We start from the raw sequence: 16,344 nt of genomic DNA, 5'->3' as shown, positions 1-16,344 counted from the left end.
TGTTGCATCAAGATCCCTCCAAGGGGTAAATTAAAAACTTTCCTGGTGAGATAAAAATAAATGAAGCAGGTTTTTCTTGATGCGATATGGGAATATTGCATTATTACTGCCAGGAGACATATACTGTACATAAAATTACATATTATGTATATGTCTCCTGGCAGTCTCCACATAGAAAGGACAGCCCCATTATTGGCTGATATTGATTGATCACACCTTGTAAGATACTCTGTTTGCCATTCAACCAAACATGTGTCAAAACATAGAGAGCAGCTTTATTCCCGCATAGCAACATGCTGGCCAATGGGGATTAAGTATCTACAGATGAAGCCCTCGAATGGGTGAGTACTACACTCACATAAACACACCTGCCTAGGCTACAACAGTAATTCTAGTTTCATTCAAACGAGGCGCTACCTGTCGCGACTGTTTCAGATACGGCGGCAGTTTAAAAAAAAAAAAAAAAGGCTCAGAGACGCTGCAGTAAAATGGCAGGCTGATTCAGTCTGACAACGTGTGTTCGGGGCTCGGGGTTAGCCGCGTTTAACATCTGGACGGAATTATCACAATTCGGTGTCCGACTGGATTTCACTTTTGCGATGCAGCCCTGTTATCTTGGAGGAAAGCCGGTGTGACTGTAAGTGCCGACTGGCCCCCCAGGAAAGGACAGGCGGTCAGAGGAGGTCGACGGTTCGACGTCGGACCGGACGTGAACACAGTCGACCGCCGAGGCCGACGCGACTGGATGGCGACATGTGGATGCCGCCGCGCTTACAAGCTGCATTTGATATGAACGTACAGTGGTCCGCCTCAGTCAACATTTATCTCTCAATCCGCTTCAAATCCCATTCTTTGAGGTGCTTCTCAGCCGTGCTATCAGATGATCCGACGACAAAGCTGAGTATCCACTTCGTACTAGTAGGGGCGAAAACATCGAATCAAATGAGCAAGCAAACACACTGGGCTTAAAACAACAAGCGCCGCTTCCTCACTTCTGAAATCTCTCCACTCCACAAAACCCGACCTCCAACTAAAAGGTCAGGCTCTTAACGAGGCCTCCAGCTCAGCCTGGTTCACTGGCTCAAACCAGCTGTAAATTTGTGCATTCTGAGGTGGCAGGGTGTTCGCCGATGCACACGCGCGCACGCACACACGCACGCACGCACACACACACAAGCAAGCAAATGTGCGCACACACGTAGAAACACGCAGAACTTCCTTTCAGGGTGTGCTGTCTTAAGCCTGCCATGCGTACCCCATTATGTGCATTGGCCCCAGTGCTCCGGCCTGGTCAGAGGCCAGCCCCTCTGATCCCCAATCCTGTTCTGTCACGGGTCACTGGAGGGGGCTCTGGCCCCTTGGCCCCCTGCTACACTTGCACCGTTGCTACTTCTAACCCCTCTGTCCTGTCCAGCCACCCTGTGACGCCTTTGGGCCGAGGCTTGAGGTCAAGGGATTAGAGCCCAAAGGTTGTGCTAGCGTCAAGCAGGCTGGGGAACCACTAGATCTGGGTGTTTTAACCTATTATCAACCATTCTTTAGCAGCGGGGTATGAAAACACTGAGGTTTTCTGCCCTCCAGTGAAGGAGAGAGGGTTGCTATCAATGGCACTAATGCTAAAGCTAAATGGTGCACTTAGCTTGCCAAATTGATACATCTCTCGACTAATTCTTCTTTTGCCCAGGAGGTGAATGTGTGCATCCGAGGGGATAAAGTCGGCGGAATTTCATTCAGGTTTTGTTTAGAATGCAAAATGGTTGTAGAATGCAAGTGATGTGGTCCAGATTTTCCTTTTTGTTTTGATCTGATGTTGAGAGCTCACAGCCTGATCCGCAGCGACAGGTCTAGACCGAGAAAGCAAAACGGACTCCTGTTGGACTTTCGCAATCAAGCATCTGAGCGGCTATGTGGTAACAAAATCCATGTGTTAAATCGCGGGGGAGGGGGGTCGGGGATGGTAAACGCAATCAAGCGTCCACACCCCCCCCAGCAAAACCAGCATTCCCCCAACCGGTGACCCGGTGCCAGGAGACCGGGCCTGCCTATAGAAGGGCTGACTGTAGCTATAAATGTTTTAAGAGAACGGGTCACTTGTTAAAAGCTGCACTGGGCTTTCTAAGGAGCCCGATATGAGAATGACCTGCGCTGCTGCGAGGCCAGCACCCAGAGCCTAGCAGCGTTTTGGGGGCCCAGTGGGCCAGGGGTTCAAGTCCAGGTTATGGCGGGGCCGAATTTCAGAAGGACGGCTGGGACAGATTGGGATCAGTTGAACACTTTGATCACAGGTCGACAACTTTTTCGCATCTGAGCGCCATTGATCGGTTGTGACGAGCGGCTGTCGAGACCGTGAAATTTTAGTTGATGATGAGTTGTCATACGAATAACTGCGATGACCAATTTGTCTTTTTTCATCACTCTGATGCCACTGTAATAGTACACGCGTAAAAAGCAAACTCGAGGCTTCAAATAGTCTCCGAATGAGGTCACAGGCTTGAGGGCTCGAGTCGTTTGCCTGCGCAGGCTACGGCTCGTACCTTGACGTCGGACGTGTCTCTTTGGCAGTTCCTCCATGCTCGGGAGACGGAGGAGAAGGTGCGATCGGCGTGGTCAAACTTCCCTCCTTGGAGGTTCAGGAAGAATGTGGTGAAGGGCTCCTGTGAAGAGCAAAATGGCGCGTTCAGCCGAGGAGCTGTACACTGAAATAATGTCCTCTGTCTGGCAACAGCACATGCACAACATTTTGTCTGATCCCATGAAATGCAAGCGACACGCCGCCAGAGCTGAACTCAACTCAACTGTTGGCACACTGTGTGTATACAATATGTGTTGTTGTCCATTGTGTTGGGTTATTTTGGTTGCTGCAAATGAACCACCTTACAGTCTGGAGTGAACAAGATTTCCCAAAATATGTTAAAAATATTTAACCGGCTTTAAATCCTAATGAGGTGCTAAATCCTACGCAGTCATCTCACTGGAGCATTTCTCATCGTTTTTAATCTTGTTTGGGCTATTCCAGTGCTGCCTCTCTGACCCTAACCCCCTCACCCCCAAGTGACATGAACATAATTAGCTGGGCTCCAACTACCGACTACGCTGCTGATGCGGTTGATGGCCAGTTAAGGCCGGCTAAAATGACACGAAGCCTATTTTTCTGAATCCTTGTCTGAGTTTGACAAGAGGAAAAAAAAGTAAAGAAAAACACTTTAACCGCTAGAACACAAACAGGCTTGGAAATACTTGACATTACTGCCCAATTCTCATTTTTTTCTCTGATGTTAATTTGGGCTTCCAAGTGACACAACTAAAGGCCCTTTGGTAAAGTGGCTTTGGAATAAGCCTGCTAATGATGTGGTGGGATCAATGAGATGGCTCTACAGGGAGTCACTGAGATGGTAAACTACTGGGGCAATAACAGGAGAAAACTGGGGAAGGTTAGCAACCTCCCTTTCGACCCCTGAGTGCCATATAGTGGGGCCCTTTAATTTCTAATATCGGTTTGTAAGGCACACAGTGTATAATGAAATCACTTCCAAGCATCGTCTTACTATGCGAAGCAGCCACATCTGGGTGAAGCTGGAGGTGGAGAAGTGCGTCCCGTAGTGGAATTTAGGAACCTGCTCATCTTCCCAGGAGTCATAGCGGTCCGAGAAGAACGCCGCCCTCTTGGGGTTCAGCGCGCCGATGGGCTGCGAAAGCAAAGTTATCTTGGTTAAAGACGTGGCAGCGCGAAAAGGGGGAAGCGGCGGCGGGGGAAGAGAAGTCAGACGGAAACAAGTGAGCGTTAAGCGGGAAAGGAGGACGGGGATCTCCGACTGCGGCGCCAACGCTTTGAGCGAGCGCGCGGCACGGCGCACGGTGCCAAACGGCGCCGGTAACCTTTGTGCAATCTCAAATGAATATTAGATGATGTTTCTCTTCAGACGGAGATCAATCCATTCCCACGGAGTGCTTTTTAGAGGCGGTGAAAAAAAGAGCCCCTGCAGCTGTAGCCTGTCAGCGAAAACTAATGTGTGTGTACGAGGAAAAGAGAGCCTAAGAGGAATATCAATAACGAGGCGGCGTGCGCCTTTTATTTCTGCTTTTATTAATCTGTCCCTGATACACTGTTCGGCCCTGCTGTAGTCGAGCTCCGGCTGCATTAATTTCACATTGCTCTCAAAAATAAAGAAACATGTGGTACTTCGCTATTATTTAAATACTCATTTATAGAAATCACTTTCGAGGTGGATCAATTTTTATTGGTCTTCCACTGGCTGAGCCTCATTCCCTAAGACACCCCCACCCCCCTTCAATCCAACACACACGCACACGCACACACACACACACACACACACACACACACACACACACACACACACACACACACACACACCAGATCAATGGTAATGGAATGATGGCCTTTTGAGGATGAGGGCCTGGAACACAGCGGATCGATTGGATCTCTTTCATATCATAGGGTGCCTGTCACAGAAAGATTCATCCGTGGGCCAAGGCTGGGATATTGATTCTCGCTGCTGCTACTGTGTTGTGTGGGTGTAATGGGCTGTGCCTTTGTGCGTATTCACGGCTGTTTGCTTCGGTAATGCAGTGAGGGGTTTGGAGTGGGGGAAAAAAAACCCCACAAATTTTTGCGGACTGGAATGCGTCGAGTGTGCATATTTTAATCAAGCGTTCGCGCACACGTACAGAATGTCGACTTTCTTCCTCGTCCCGGGGTCCGCCGGGTCGCACAGCAACGAGCACAGTACCTCGTGCCACCGCGCAGCGCATGCTCCGAGTTGAGGGAAAGGCATTATGGGGCTGCTCGGGGGCACGGGGGGCGGGTGAGTACACACACTGAATTATACATCACACCCATCGGTCTGATTTATAGCCCTAATAACGGTCGCCTCATTAAAAAAAGAAAAGGGAGAGGAGGCGTATAAAATAAGAAAAAAGGCTGAGCGCGCCACAGTGACAGGGGGAGAGAATTGTGTGAGTGTGTGCTGGTGTGGTTGTTGCCGGTGTGTGTGAGCCCAGCGCTGTTTACTGCTGTAAATTACACAGGGACCAGCTCCCTCAGCTAGAGGTAGCTACAACAGAGCAGCGGTGACAGTGCCGTACATCAGGCCGGTGTAGCCGCCACGCGGCTGATGGAACGCCTGCCACCGCAGATTGGCCTAATATGTCGTGGCAGCAAATAGCACTCTGATGAGCACTTAGATAAATGAGCCAATCCGGCGGCTGTAATTAGAGCAGAGAATAAGCCACAGAACAAGCTCACGCTGGGGCTTTTGGAGAGGCAGAGACGGGAGCTTCAATCTTGGATTGGTTTTATTCCGGTGTTCACCGAGGCTGGAGAGGGAGCTGGTGTCACGTGCTTGTTGTAAATGTGCCATCGTCAAGAAATGATCATCTGAGCTCAGTATTGAATATACTATGCATAACGAATGTGGTGTCACGACTCTGTTTCTGAGATGCGCTCACCGACTTCTGAGTCAAGACTACATGTCGGGTCAGGGAAAAGATTAAAACCCGGTGTAACATTTGTATGGGGAAAAAAAAAAATACAATACAAGCTGTACGCTTTGCAATATTTCCAAAAGACCTTCACTCTCAAATTCCTGCACAATCCGCTTTGAGGTCAGGAGCGCAAACAGATATTACGGCGAAATGCAATGCCATTAAAAAGGACAATAAGGATTTCCTTAAGGACAATTAAATGAACGTTATCTGCGGCTGCATTGCTTTTAGAGCCCAAATGGGTTTCCAGCGTGAAATATGCCTGACAAACACTTGAGCGTCGCAGGGGTTTGAGTCGTGAATCAAATCAACTTTTTGAGAGAAGCATTTACAGTATGTGCCACGTCCTCTTTAACCGGTGGGATTGGTGCCGAGGGTCAGGGGGATGAATATATGGGACATTTATAGTTAAATCAATATGCTATTAGCCTGTCTGGCAGCCAGGTATGAAGTTGTGAAAGTAAAAACGCAGCTCGTGTTGCCGCGGAAACACAGATAGTAAGTCCCTTATCTTTGGAGGTTAAGGCCACTGTAATTTGCTTGTTTAAGTCGACAGTCGTGGTCGTCTCATTAGGAACCCGAAAGCAAACACGCTGCACTGGGAGCTCTCAGATTTAACCTCGACATTATTTAATCTGGCCTACACATTTGATTCACAGTTTTTAATCGGTGCAATGAAGGACTTTGGCGGGAGAACGCTGGACCCTGTGTGGAACAGAGGAAAAGCTACTGCAGAGCTGGCCGTGCGCTGCCGTCTGGGCTTATCATGACTACAATGTTATCTCGGGGGGGGGGGGGGGGGGGGGTCGCCATTTGATGTCAGTTTGAGGTTAGAGTTTATGATAAGAAAGTCCCCGGGGTCAGAACAGCACTGGCAGAGGGAGGACATAAATTCTGTGTGGCCTCTGCCGCGTTGGGGTGGGGGGGGGGGGGGGGACGATGACAGTGTGTGACACGCACGCGTTCATGGCAATTTGGCTTCTCAATGTCACTGCAGCTTCTCACATGACCTGTTTCTATCAGAGAAAACCACCGCCACTGACATGAGGGGGGTGAGGGAGACATGGAGGGAAAGAGAGAAAAATGGAGGAAGGGGGGTGTGTGGGGGGGCTAAGACTGAGGAAGAAAGACAGGCAGAGAATATACGTTTGGAGGTGAAAAAAAAAAAGAAAACAAAACAGGCAGGAAAGGGTGGACGGCGGTCAGGTGGGCCGAGCTAAACGGGCAGCGTCGCTTGGAAGGACGGCGAGACGGAAACAAAGCGAGTGAGGGGGGGTCAACCCCAACAAAAGAGAGCCCCAGTGCACAGAGGACTGGGGGGAGGAGCTGGGGGGAGGAGCTGGGTGGCTACATAGCGCTGCTTGCCCTTTTCCCAGACACTGCAGTCTGCCACGCTCCAGTGGGCATACACTGATATCGCGCTCGTGTCAACAGCATGAATAAAACAGATGTAATAAAGACCGCTCCGCCCGCTCCACCTTCCTCCTCCGCCCTTCACTGTGAACGGCGAGGAGGAGGGCTGGAAAAATCTGCTTCTTTTCTTTCTTTTTTTTTTTTTCCACCTTAGATTCTACTCCTTTCCTGTTTACTCTCTGATTGTCTCCCCCCCCCCCCCCCCCCCCCCGTCTTCCTCTTTCCACCTATCTCTCTTTCATGCAGTCAGTCCCGGGGGCCAGCAGGCTTGACTGAGCACAGAGGCCGAGCTGTCCAAACTCCACAGCGTGGAGGGAAGGAGGGGGAGGCTAACGCAGTGGACAAGGTGTGTGTGCGTGTGTGTGTGCGTGCATGCGTGCGTGCGTGCGTGCGTGCGTGTGTGTGTGTGTGTGTGGTGCGCGCGCGCACACGTGCTGAGGATGGGCTGAGGCAGCCGCAGCCACGGCCCACTCGGGAGAGTGGCGCCAAATAAACAGAGAAATTACACAGCTTTTTGCGGTCAGGAGTCCTGTATTGGGAGGGCTAAAATAAGAGTAGAGCAGAAGAAAATGGGATAAGATAACATGAGATAGGAACAAACATAAGATAAGATATGAAGGGATCCGTCTTCTATTGCTCATGGACGGGGTTTGGGCCATTGGTGGTATACGAATGGAACGTATATGAGCAGCTGAGTGGATAAACTGTACCACCGTAGGTACTTTCCAGGTAAACCACATGGTAGTGACCATTTATCCACCGCCGGACTGATCCTCGTAAGTGGTCCCGAATGGAGCCTTTTAAGTGCGTCTGCGATGCATCTCCCTCAACACATATCCTGTCCATTAGAACACCAGCACCCCCCCCCACCCCCGTCTGATTTATTTACCCATTTTTGTTGGAGCAGCCGGACAGACCCTCCATCATCTCACCCTTAAACTAATCCTCTGTCCTCCCACCACCACCACTACACACAATTACACACAAAGGATGGTTTGGCCCGACGCACTGGAATCGCCAAGGTTTTCGGGACGGTGATCATTTATTGTGGAGGAACTAATAAGAGGTTTGAATGTTGTGTGAGATTTTACCAGTGTGTGAAGGTAAATCACACCTGGAGCCAGGAATAAACCCGCTTCCCAGGAATGATGGAGGGGGGGGGGGGCGGTCAACTCCGACATAATGAAGTATGAAATTATTCATTATAACCAGAAAATGACATTTAAAAGTGAAGCAAAGCGAAAGCGAGAGAGAGGGAAGGCGATACTTTTCCTGAGGGAGAAAAATGAAACACAAACCTACAGTAAAACTCAAACAGCACAATAATGAGACTAGTTAGTATCAGACAGCGGGCTAGTTAAGATAAGTAGTTCACTAAACTATGATCAATGATGATTACGCGGTCACTTAATGGGTCGTAAGGCGCGCACGCACGCACGCACACGCACACGCACACACACACACACACAGTCTCACCTTGGAGAGGTCTCTGAAGTTGCTGGGCAGCGTCAGGTCCAGCTCCTCAGAGTCGTAGTTGGTGATGACCCAGGGGAAGACAGGGTACTGGTTCAGGTCGTTATAGGTGCGACCTGGAGGAGGGAAGGGAGGAGAGGGGGAGAGGAAGTGAGACAGAGGGTGAGACAACAAGGGTGAGTGCAAGAACCAAGGTCAGAGACGGGAACCGATATGAACTTGTCGTGATGAGGGATGTTAATAAATAACCGCTTAACTGTTAACCGACAATAAGAATTTTGACCGATTAATACAAGCAGTTAATAAAAAATGAAATGAAAAGGTTTGTTGCATGGTAAAAGAAAAATAGTTCCTCCTTGAGCCGTCCCCGTACCTCCAAATAATAATAATAATAATAATAATAATAATAATGCTAAATGACAAAATGTAAATGTAAATAAAACAACTAAAAACAGGGTTAACAACTAAAAACTGTTTTTTAGATTTGGAGGAACGGCTCCACGTCACTCTGCCATGGCACAGGCAGAGCTGTGTTCATGTATAAAGATGTATTTATGACTCCCCTTATTTATAATCCTAATATGTAAAGTCCAATCCAAAAAGACCTTAATTTTTTTTTTTTTTTTTCTTTTTTTTTTTTTCGGGGGACAGTGCTCTAAGATTTAAATATTGTTCAAAAACGGTTAATGATCGGTTAACTATCGGTCACAAAGAAAATAAATCAAATCCTAATTAGCATCCCTAGTCGTGACATCAATCTCTGGGCCATTTTAACAAAACAATGTCGATATTGACATTTTATACATGATGAGAATTGCCTTTTCCATTTACTACCTGATCTGCATTTCAAATATATTTCAGAGAACAAATTCAGTCTAGTACACAAAAAAAAGATTTAAGATCCTTTGTGATCATGGTGGGATTTCATTCATGTGGAAAATAATTGCGTAACTTCCAAACAAATGATCCATTTTGCAATTTTTAAATCGACTCAGGAAATGAAACACACTTACTCTCGACAAGCTCAAAACAAAGAAAATACAATATTTAACTCTCAATGCAATATCCAAAACCCATCTAGTCTCATATCATGATATCAATATTAGAACAATGTCGCCCAGGAAAGCATGTATTATTCATTCCAATTCCAGAGCCGCTCCAACAGTGTCAGTGGTATCACAGTGGAGGTGTGAGATGGAGTTCTCACCAGAGATGGTGTTGAGAAAGATGAGATATTCAAAGTTGGAGATCTCTCGGCGCTGCCAGCGCTGCGTCATGTTGGACGCCTTGAACAGCTGCTTGGAGGTGGCCAGGGAGATGCGTCTGGGGAAGGAACGTACAGGTCTCGGTCCGACAGCTCGACAGATAATATAATAACCCAGCATTCAAGTATTGTCGCCTCCATGTCCATTTTTCTTTTTCTGCCGAGGAGTGGATTAGGCTACAGGAAGTGTCTGTGAGTCCACAAATCACAAGTAAAACATTAAAGCAAATGAAAGGGGCCGCGGGCCTTATTAAACTCTGGTTATAAAAATGTCCTCAGATGAAATATTTATTGAACTTAAGGTCTCACTAATTAAGAAGAAAAATATGCAATAAATAGCGCAGAACCCACACATGCACGCACGCACGCACACACGCACACACGCACACGCCCCGGGAGCATGATGTATGTAGCGGGACTAAAACAAATGACCCCGAATCCAATTAAAACAAAGGAAAATGATGGAATTAATCACTGTCAGGGTGTGAGATTGCAGTCATTAGGCCTCTCCAAAGTGGAAAAAAACACCCATTCCAAATTTGAGTTTACAATGCGACATAATAGCTCTTTTTTCGGAACCCAAGCAATAGCACGCACAGTGAGGGTGTCTTTATTCAAATATGAGAATGAAACCGGGGCAAAACATCACAGCTCTGAAACATGCACAGTTTGGGTCACAGGGTGATTAGATGGCAGGTGCTCATTGGAAGGGTTCTGTTCTTGGGCATTTTATATCAAACTTCTTGTTAATTCTAGCGCGGCGGCCAAGCCATGCTTTGTGCCACGTTGGCGGTGCACGATGTGTTGAGGCGAGCGCTGAACTACAGCATACAGCTGCTCTCAGGTCGTACAGGCAAGGTGCCTCTAGCCTGCAAACTACCTTGATTAATGAGCCTGACACGCATGCACACACACAGACACACACACACCCCAACTTCAACTAAGGGTGACAGGCATTGCATGTATTTCACAAAACACAGTAAATATGGCAAAAACCCAGCCAGAACACAGAAGAGCTACTTTGCACTTGAACAGTGTTCTCCAGGTTTGGGCTGGACTTTAGCGGGAGCCAATCGCGAAAACGGGATGGTTCCCTGCAGGCGCTGCGGCCACAGCCTCTGAGCGCCTCCACAAGAGAAGGGGATAAATAAATGAAGCCGACTGTGTTTGTGTGAAGCCAATTACGCGCCACGGGGGAGAGGCTGAGGTAGGTGCCCGTCCCGAGCACCGTGTTTGTTTGTGCATGTGGAGGCGGAAGAGGAGGGAGAGGGAAGATGGATAGAGGGGAGGGGAGCGGCCTTTCGTTTTTCAGGGTGTAAATGTGTCAACTTCCTGCATTCCAACCTCATTTGAATCCATCACACCCTTTGTCTTTCCGGGGCTGGTTAGTTTCAGCGCGGCAGGGTTGCAGATGAATAAATATATGGGTGCAACGTGTTTAAAATCAACTGACACAAAAATATGAGTGCGGCCGGCACCTGGTCTGTGGGAGGCCGAAGTTGGTGCCCACTCCAACACGCGGAAGACAATGGACAACCTTCTTGACGGTGGCGGCATCGGGGAGGTTGAACAGGACCGCCGCTGTGGAGCAGAGCAGATGTATGACGATAATATTCTCCACTCTATACCCAATAATGAAAAAAACAGATAAACCATGCCAATTCTGTTGTTCCTTGAGCGAGGTCGCCATAAGAAACAAGTAAATAAGGTGAAAATGTACTTCTGTTGGCCATGATGATTTCCAGCGCCGTGTTTTGTAGCAGGTAGCGTCGGGAGAAGACGGCACGGATCTCTGTAAACAGCCATTTTCCATGGAGACCCTCCGTGTAGGCCAGAATCTAGAGTTAAAAAAAAAAGAAAAAGAGAATTAGGGTAGATGAAATAAGCAACGGAAGCGAAATAAGAGATCAAATAAGAGAGAAAGCAGATATCGGCGAAAAGGAGGAAACGGATAGAAGTGAATGGGTAGGAAGGGCGTGAGAGCGAAGGCCACGCTGGTTCATTTATCACACTCCCGCGTCACGCCATACTCAACAGCACGATTAATGTATTGTATTGATCTCCCTCCATGAAAAAGGGATTCCTTTAACAAGAGAATGAGGCCTTTCTCCGTTAGGGGGAGTGATGGAAAGCGTTTAGTTCACTAAAAGCTAATCACTATCACAGAACATGGTTTATCTGGCTCTGGCAGACGAATACAACACATGGTTTTTGAGGGAAATGCTAAAGACATGTACAGTACGCCTTGATTTGATATAGAGCAGTAGATTGATTTGGAAAATGTCAAAGGCTTAAGGTGAGCTTATTGAGTCTATTCAATGACAGCCTCAATAAACTATATAAATATACTGTATATTTGTTTCTATTTATTTTTTTGTTATCAAATAGAGGTAATGGGTACTGATGTTCACCAGTGTTAAGAAAAACATTTTGATGCACTGAACCTAATCTGTCTCGACGAAAATGAGGGCGGCTGTCAGAGAAACTTCATCAGACGTCTGTCATGGCGGCTGACAGACGCGGCTCGGCCCTGCCCTACCCCTGTGATTCATACTCTAACTAATGCAGTATTTAGCCTTGGCTCCAGCTCACTTAGCAGTGCTTTGTTGGCTGTGGTCTTGTTCCACCCCGTCCTTTTTGTTCCATTACATCCACTGACGGAGGGCCGGGCCGGCATAGATGGTCACAGTAGGGAACAGCGGACCGCGGTGTTAATCAGAAATATTTAAATGTGAGCCACCCTACCTCAAAGCTAGGTCTAGTGGCGGCGTTGAGGAGCTCATTAAGGGAGGGTGACAGTGGAGGAAAGCAGCTGAGGCCTTTAAACCCGGGACGGGCGCCTTCTCCCTCGCTCTCTCTGAGGAATAAGACCTGCCCGCATCGCAGATTCACTTCAAAGTCTCTGGAGTTCAATTAAAAGTGGATTAGTGGCTTTTTGAAACGGGTTGGGGCTGCTGTCCGCAGGCCTCATACCTTCCTTAACAGGGGCCCGAGACAACTGTACCAGCCTGCCATCAGTCGGTTACCATAGCAACCCTGTCACAAAAATGCGGGTTCTTTCAGACCAAACAGCAATTGGGGGGTTTTTCTGTTTGTTTTTTTTGTCTGTAGCATCCAGGCACATGCAAAGCATGAAACAGAAAATAAAGTAGCTTGGAAAAAATGTATAGCAATATAATTTGTAGGCCTTATACAGCAGATGACACACACACACACACACACACACACACACACACACACACACACACACACACACACACACACACACACACACACACACACACACACACACACACACACACACAGCTGTAAATGGTGTGAAGAAAATGGTGCTGATGTTTGGGTGTATGCATACAGTACACGGTCTAACACGGCACCAAGATAAGAAAGCAGATTTGTACGACTTGAGCTGAGAGCCGTCCACTGCAGCATGTTTGGAAGTCATGACATGAGAGTGCTGACGACAAACAGACTGAGACAGCGATATCAGCCCGATTCCCTCTTCTCCGACTGAGGACAGGGTGGCTATCAGGTTGACGTGTCAACAGCCCGGCCCGAATCCAGAGGAACGGCACCTCCCCCTGACTCTGATGCCTCAACAGCCCTTCATCCCTTTCATTTCAGGCGCAGTCACTGGAAAGAAAAACCCTCATTAACAGGGTGACTGGTAATTTTGTTCGCTGGAGTGGAGTCATACATCTCACAACTAATGTCCAGGATTTCTCAGGGGCACAAAACGACGCAGGGGTGACCCTGGGTTCCACAGACAGATCTGACGATGGAGATGGAAGTGAACCGCCGCCAAGTATCAACATTTTACGCCGGACCGACGCATCGCCGGGAATGCAGCAAATAACTTCAAACCTTCCTCAGATTGTTGTCGCCATTAGCCTTTCCCTGGTGGATGAAAAAAGCCGAGCAAACGACGAGGGATGCCATAAACCACGGCGTCAGCGATGAAGCCGTTCTGTCCGTCGTTCAGCAGATGACTGCAGTGTGGCGGTTACATCCGCGGCGGAGTCATGGACGCCGCTCGGTGATAAACAGTAATGGTGGACTGTCGTAGAGGGGAATAAGACACTGGTAATGATTTATTAAATCGCCCGAATCAGGCTCAAATAGATTGCTGGGACTCATTTTATAACCTGAATTCAAATTCTGAGAAAATACATATGGTGAGAATGGGACGACGGGCTCAAGCCGCTGCGTTTAAAGGTAACGGGAGCTGATGCACCCGCGGGATTGGATGAACATCAAGCTTGACGACGTTCTTCTTCATGAATCCAAGCGGAGACGATGCCATACCTCCTCAGACGCATTTCTGGGTTCCGCGCGAGGAAACAAAGAATGTCGTGCCGATTCCCATAGTCTCTCCGACTCCGTCTCTCGCTTGCCAACCCACCGACCACCCCCGCCCCTTCCCACTCCAACCCCCTCCTCCCCTTTCAACCTGTTTGTGTGCCGCGCCGCTGCTCATTTCAGAAGCACTGTCGTTTGTCTCTGTCAGACTCCCAAACGACGACAGAATGAAGAGGGACACATTCGGGACCCGGTAGCTTGGGCTGCGCTGAGTGTACACACACACACACACACACACACACACACACACACACACACACACACACACACTCTCGAGTGTTTGCCAATATGCCCTCTCCAATGGCCGCACAGCTTCACCAGGCTCAGCCTCTTTAGAATCATTGTTTGTGTCAAGTGTTGGCACGCTGCGGTGACACAAATGAATGAAATTTAATTGAAAGTGCCCCAAATGAAAGGAGGGTAGGGGGGGCTAACAGCACAACTATCAGGAGCACAGTTCAAGATAAATGAGTCTCTCAACCGCCTCCCCTGTTGGGCCGACCAAGAGTGCGTGTGTTTGGGCTGATAAGACCGTTGAGTTGAAGAGGGCAGCAAATGCCGCCTGTTACAAATTAAACGCGTCCAAGTTATGAATTAAACAACATGATAACAATATTTTATTTCTATAAAAAGGCCTGTACACTTAAACAGTGTTGAAAGGGAGCGAGTTAAGCCGAGGTATGAATGCACATTTTGCCACTTGGTTTAATGCGCTCCGCGTCGTTGAAGGAAAATGAGGTGATTGAGGTTCAATTTGTTGCCTGTTATTAAGTATTTCCGCATGGCTGCCTCAGTTAAAGGATAATGGATGAGGGATTTATTATTACCTTTTGGTCAAATGAAGTGGTGTGGGAGATAAGGTGATGAAATTAATGAACGGGAGGAAGAGCGGTGATCCATCAACATCAAAACGGAGATGAGGGAGACGCCATATTGGGGAGAACTTGATAGGATTCATGGCGGAGAAAGGGGGGGTGGGGGAAATAGAAAACCTGTGGACTCGCGCGGAATTGCTTTTTTTTGCTTTGCCTGCCTCAACAGTCATACACAACAAAGCCCTCCCCCAAGTCTTCCACATAGAGCCTCTCACATAACCGCTTTCATCCTTGCAAAATAAAATCCTAAGGAAAGGAAATGTATGTGAAAATAGCAGGCTAGTTTTTCCCCAAGATCCTGTACTTCCCCCCCCCCATACCTTGAAAGACGGACACTATAAATGCTTACATATTTCCACGTAAACAGTCAAATAAAATGTTATTTGCACAGCAGATATTGAAGAAATACATCAATATATCTTACAAGCACAGAGTAAACAGCTTCATAAAGCAGCGTGCATCAAAGCCATTCTTTTTTATGACTCTTCTTTACTCCACTGAACAACGAATCTAGTCATCTCTGATGACCGGTTTTAGCGATCTGAGCCCGCTCCGCTTTTACCACCGCAACAGAGAAGAATAAACGCATGGAATAATGCAAACTGACATTTAATACCTTGTGTGATAACCTCATCTGGGGGATTGCACATACTGTAGAATATGGCTTAGAACTCTTAAAAGCCTCTCTTCGCCGTCTCTCACCCCACACCCTTTCCCCGTTCCCTTCCCGTTAACACCCGAGCCTCGGTTCCACTCCGGCAAACCAGACCTTGTCACCCTCCATCAGTAAATGAGTTCATCGGACTAATGAGCAAAGCGCGGGGCCGGGACACACTAACGAGAGGCTGTTGGTTGCCTGCGCCACCGGACCAATCAGAACCCTCGTCACCGGCGACATGAAACCTCCCCAAGCCATTTGGAGCCAATTAAGGGAGATTTTTGTTGGCGAGATTGAGTGATACCCAGAAGATTTAAAAAGAAAGGAAGTAAAAAAAAAAAAAGTGCCGACACGTTTTTTTAAGTGTAACAATGCCTTGTGCCTACCTACCTAAAAAAAAAAAATGGCCCAAACCAAGGATAATTGGGTTTTCAAAACAGAAGGAAAAGAATGTTCTCTCACTGTGAGAATGTGACGACTGCATGACCCTTCTTACACACTCCGGTGGGCCGTCCACTAATCTGCCTGACTTGATAAGAAAAAATATCTTTAAACTAGCGCCTACCTCTGAGCAAGACTCTGCATCAGCTTTAGATATTGTGGAGGTTTTCACTAGGCTCAATCAAAAATATGTTTGCTGCAGGGAGTGACCGAGGTGTAAAGAAAAACAAAATACTATTTCTGGTGACGTCACAACATGAAATAAAGAGCTGTAATTTATCACAGGCGTGAGGCATTTTATTTGATGATGTAAAAGGTAAATATCCACCTTTCACAGAATGACATGATATGAGTTGCCT

At 47.7% G+C, this 16,344-nt stretch overlaps 1 protein-coding gene across 3 annotated transcripts in view; it reads right to left on the bottom strand.

Moving 5' to 3' along the window:
* The window catches only part of lrba (LPS-responsive vesicle trafficking, beach and anchor containing), a 151,679-nt gene that overhangs the window by 39,733 nt on the left and 95,602 nt on the right, over positions 1 to 16,344 (bottom strand). For all 3 annotated transcript variants that reach the window (XM_079998554.1, XM_079998556.1, XM_079998555.1), the window contains 6 exons: positions 11,373 to 11,490; positions 11,131 to 11,233; positions 9,596 to 9,711; positions 8,392 to 8,504; positions 3,546 to 3,686; positions 2,535 to 2,654 (listed from right to left, as the gene is read on the bottom strand). In XM_079998554.1, the coding sequence (XP_079854680.1) occupies positions 2,535 to 2,654; positions 3,546 to 3,686; positions 8,392 to 8,504; positions 9,596 to 9,711; positions 11,131 to 11,233; positions 11,373 to 11,490 (711 nt within the window). The remainder of the gene's footprint in view (positions 1 to 2,534; positions 2,655 to 3,545; positions 3,687 to 8,391; positions 8,505 to 9,595; positions 9,712 to 11,130; positions 11,234 to 11,372; positions 11,491 to 16,344) is intronic.

This window comes from Zeus faber, assembly GCF_960531495.2.
Source record: "Zeus faber genome assembly, chromosome: 4".
NCBI classification, from domain to species: domain Eukaryota; kingdom Metazoa; phylum Chordata; class Actinopteri; order Zeiformes; family Zeidae; genus Zeus; species Zeus faber.
The sequence above is the reverse complement of the archived record's forward strand: the minus strand, read 5'-3'. Positions and strand labels throughout refer to the sequence as shown.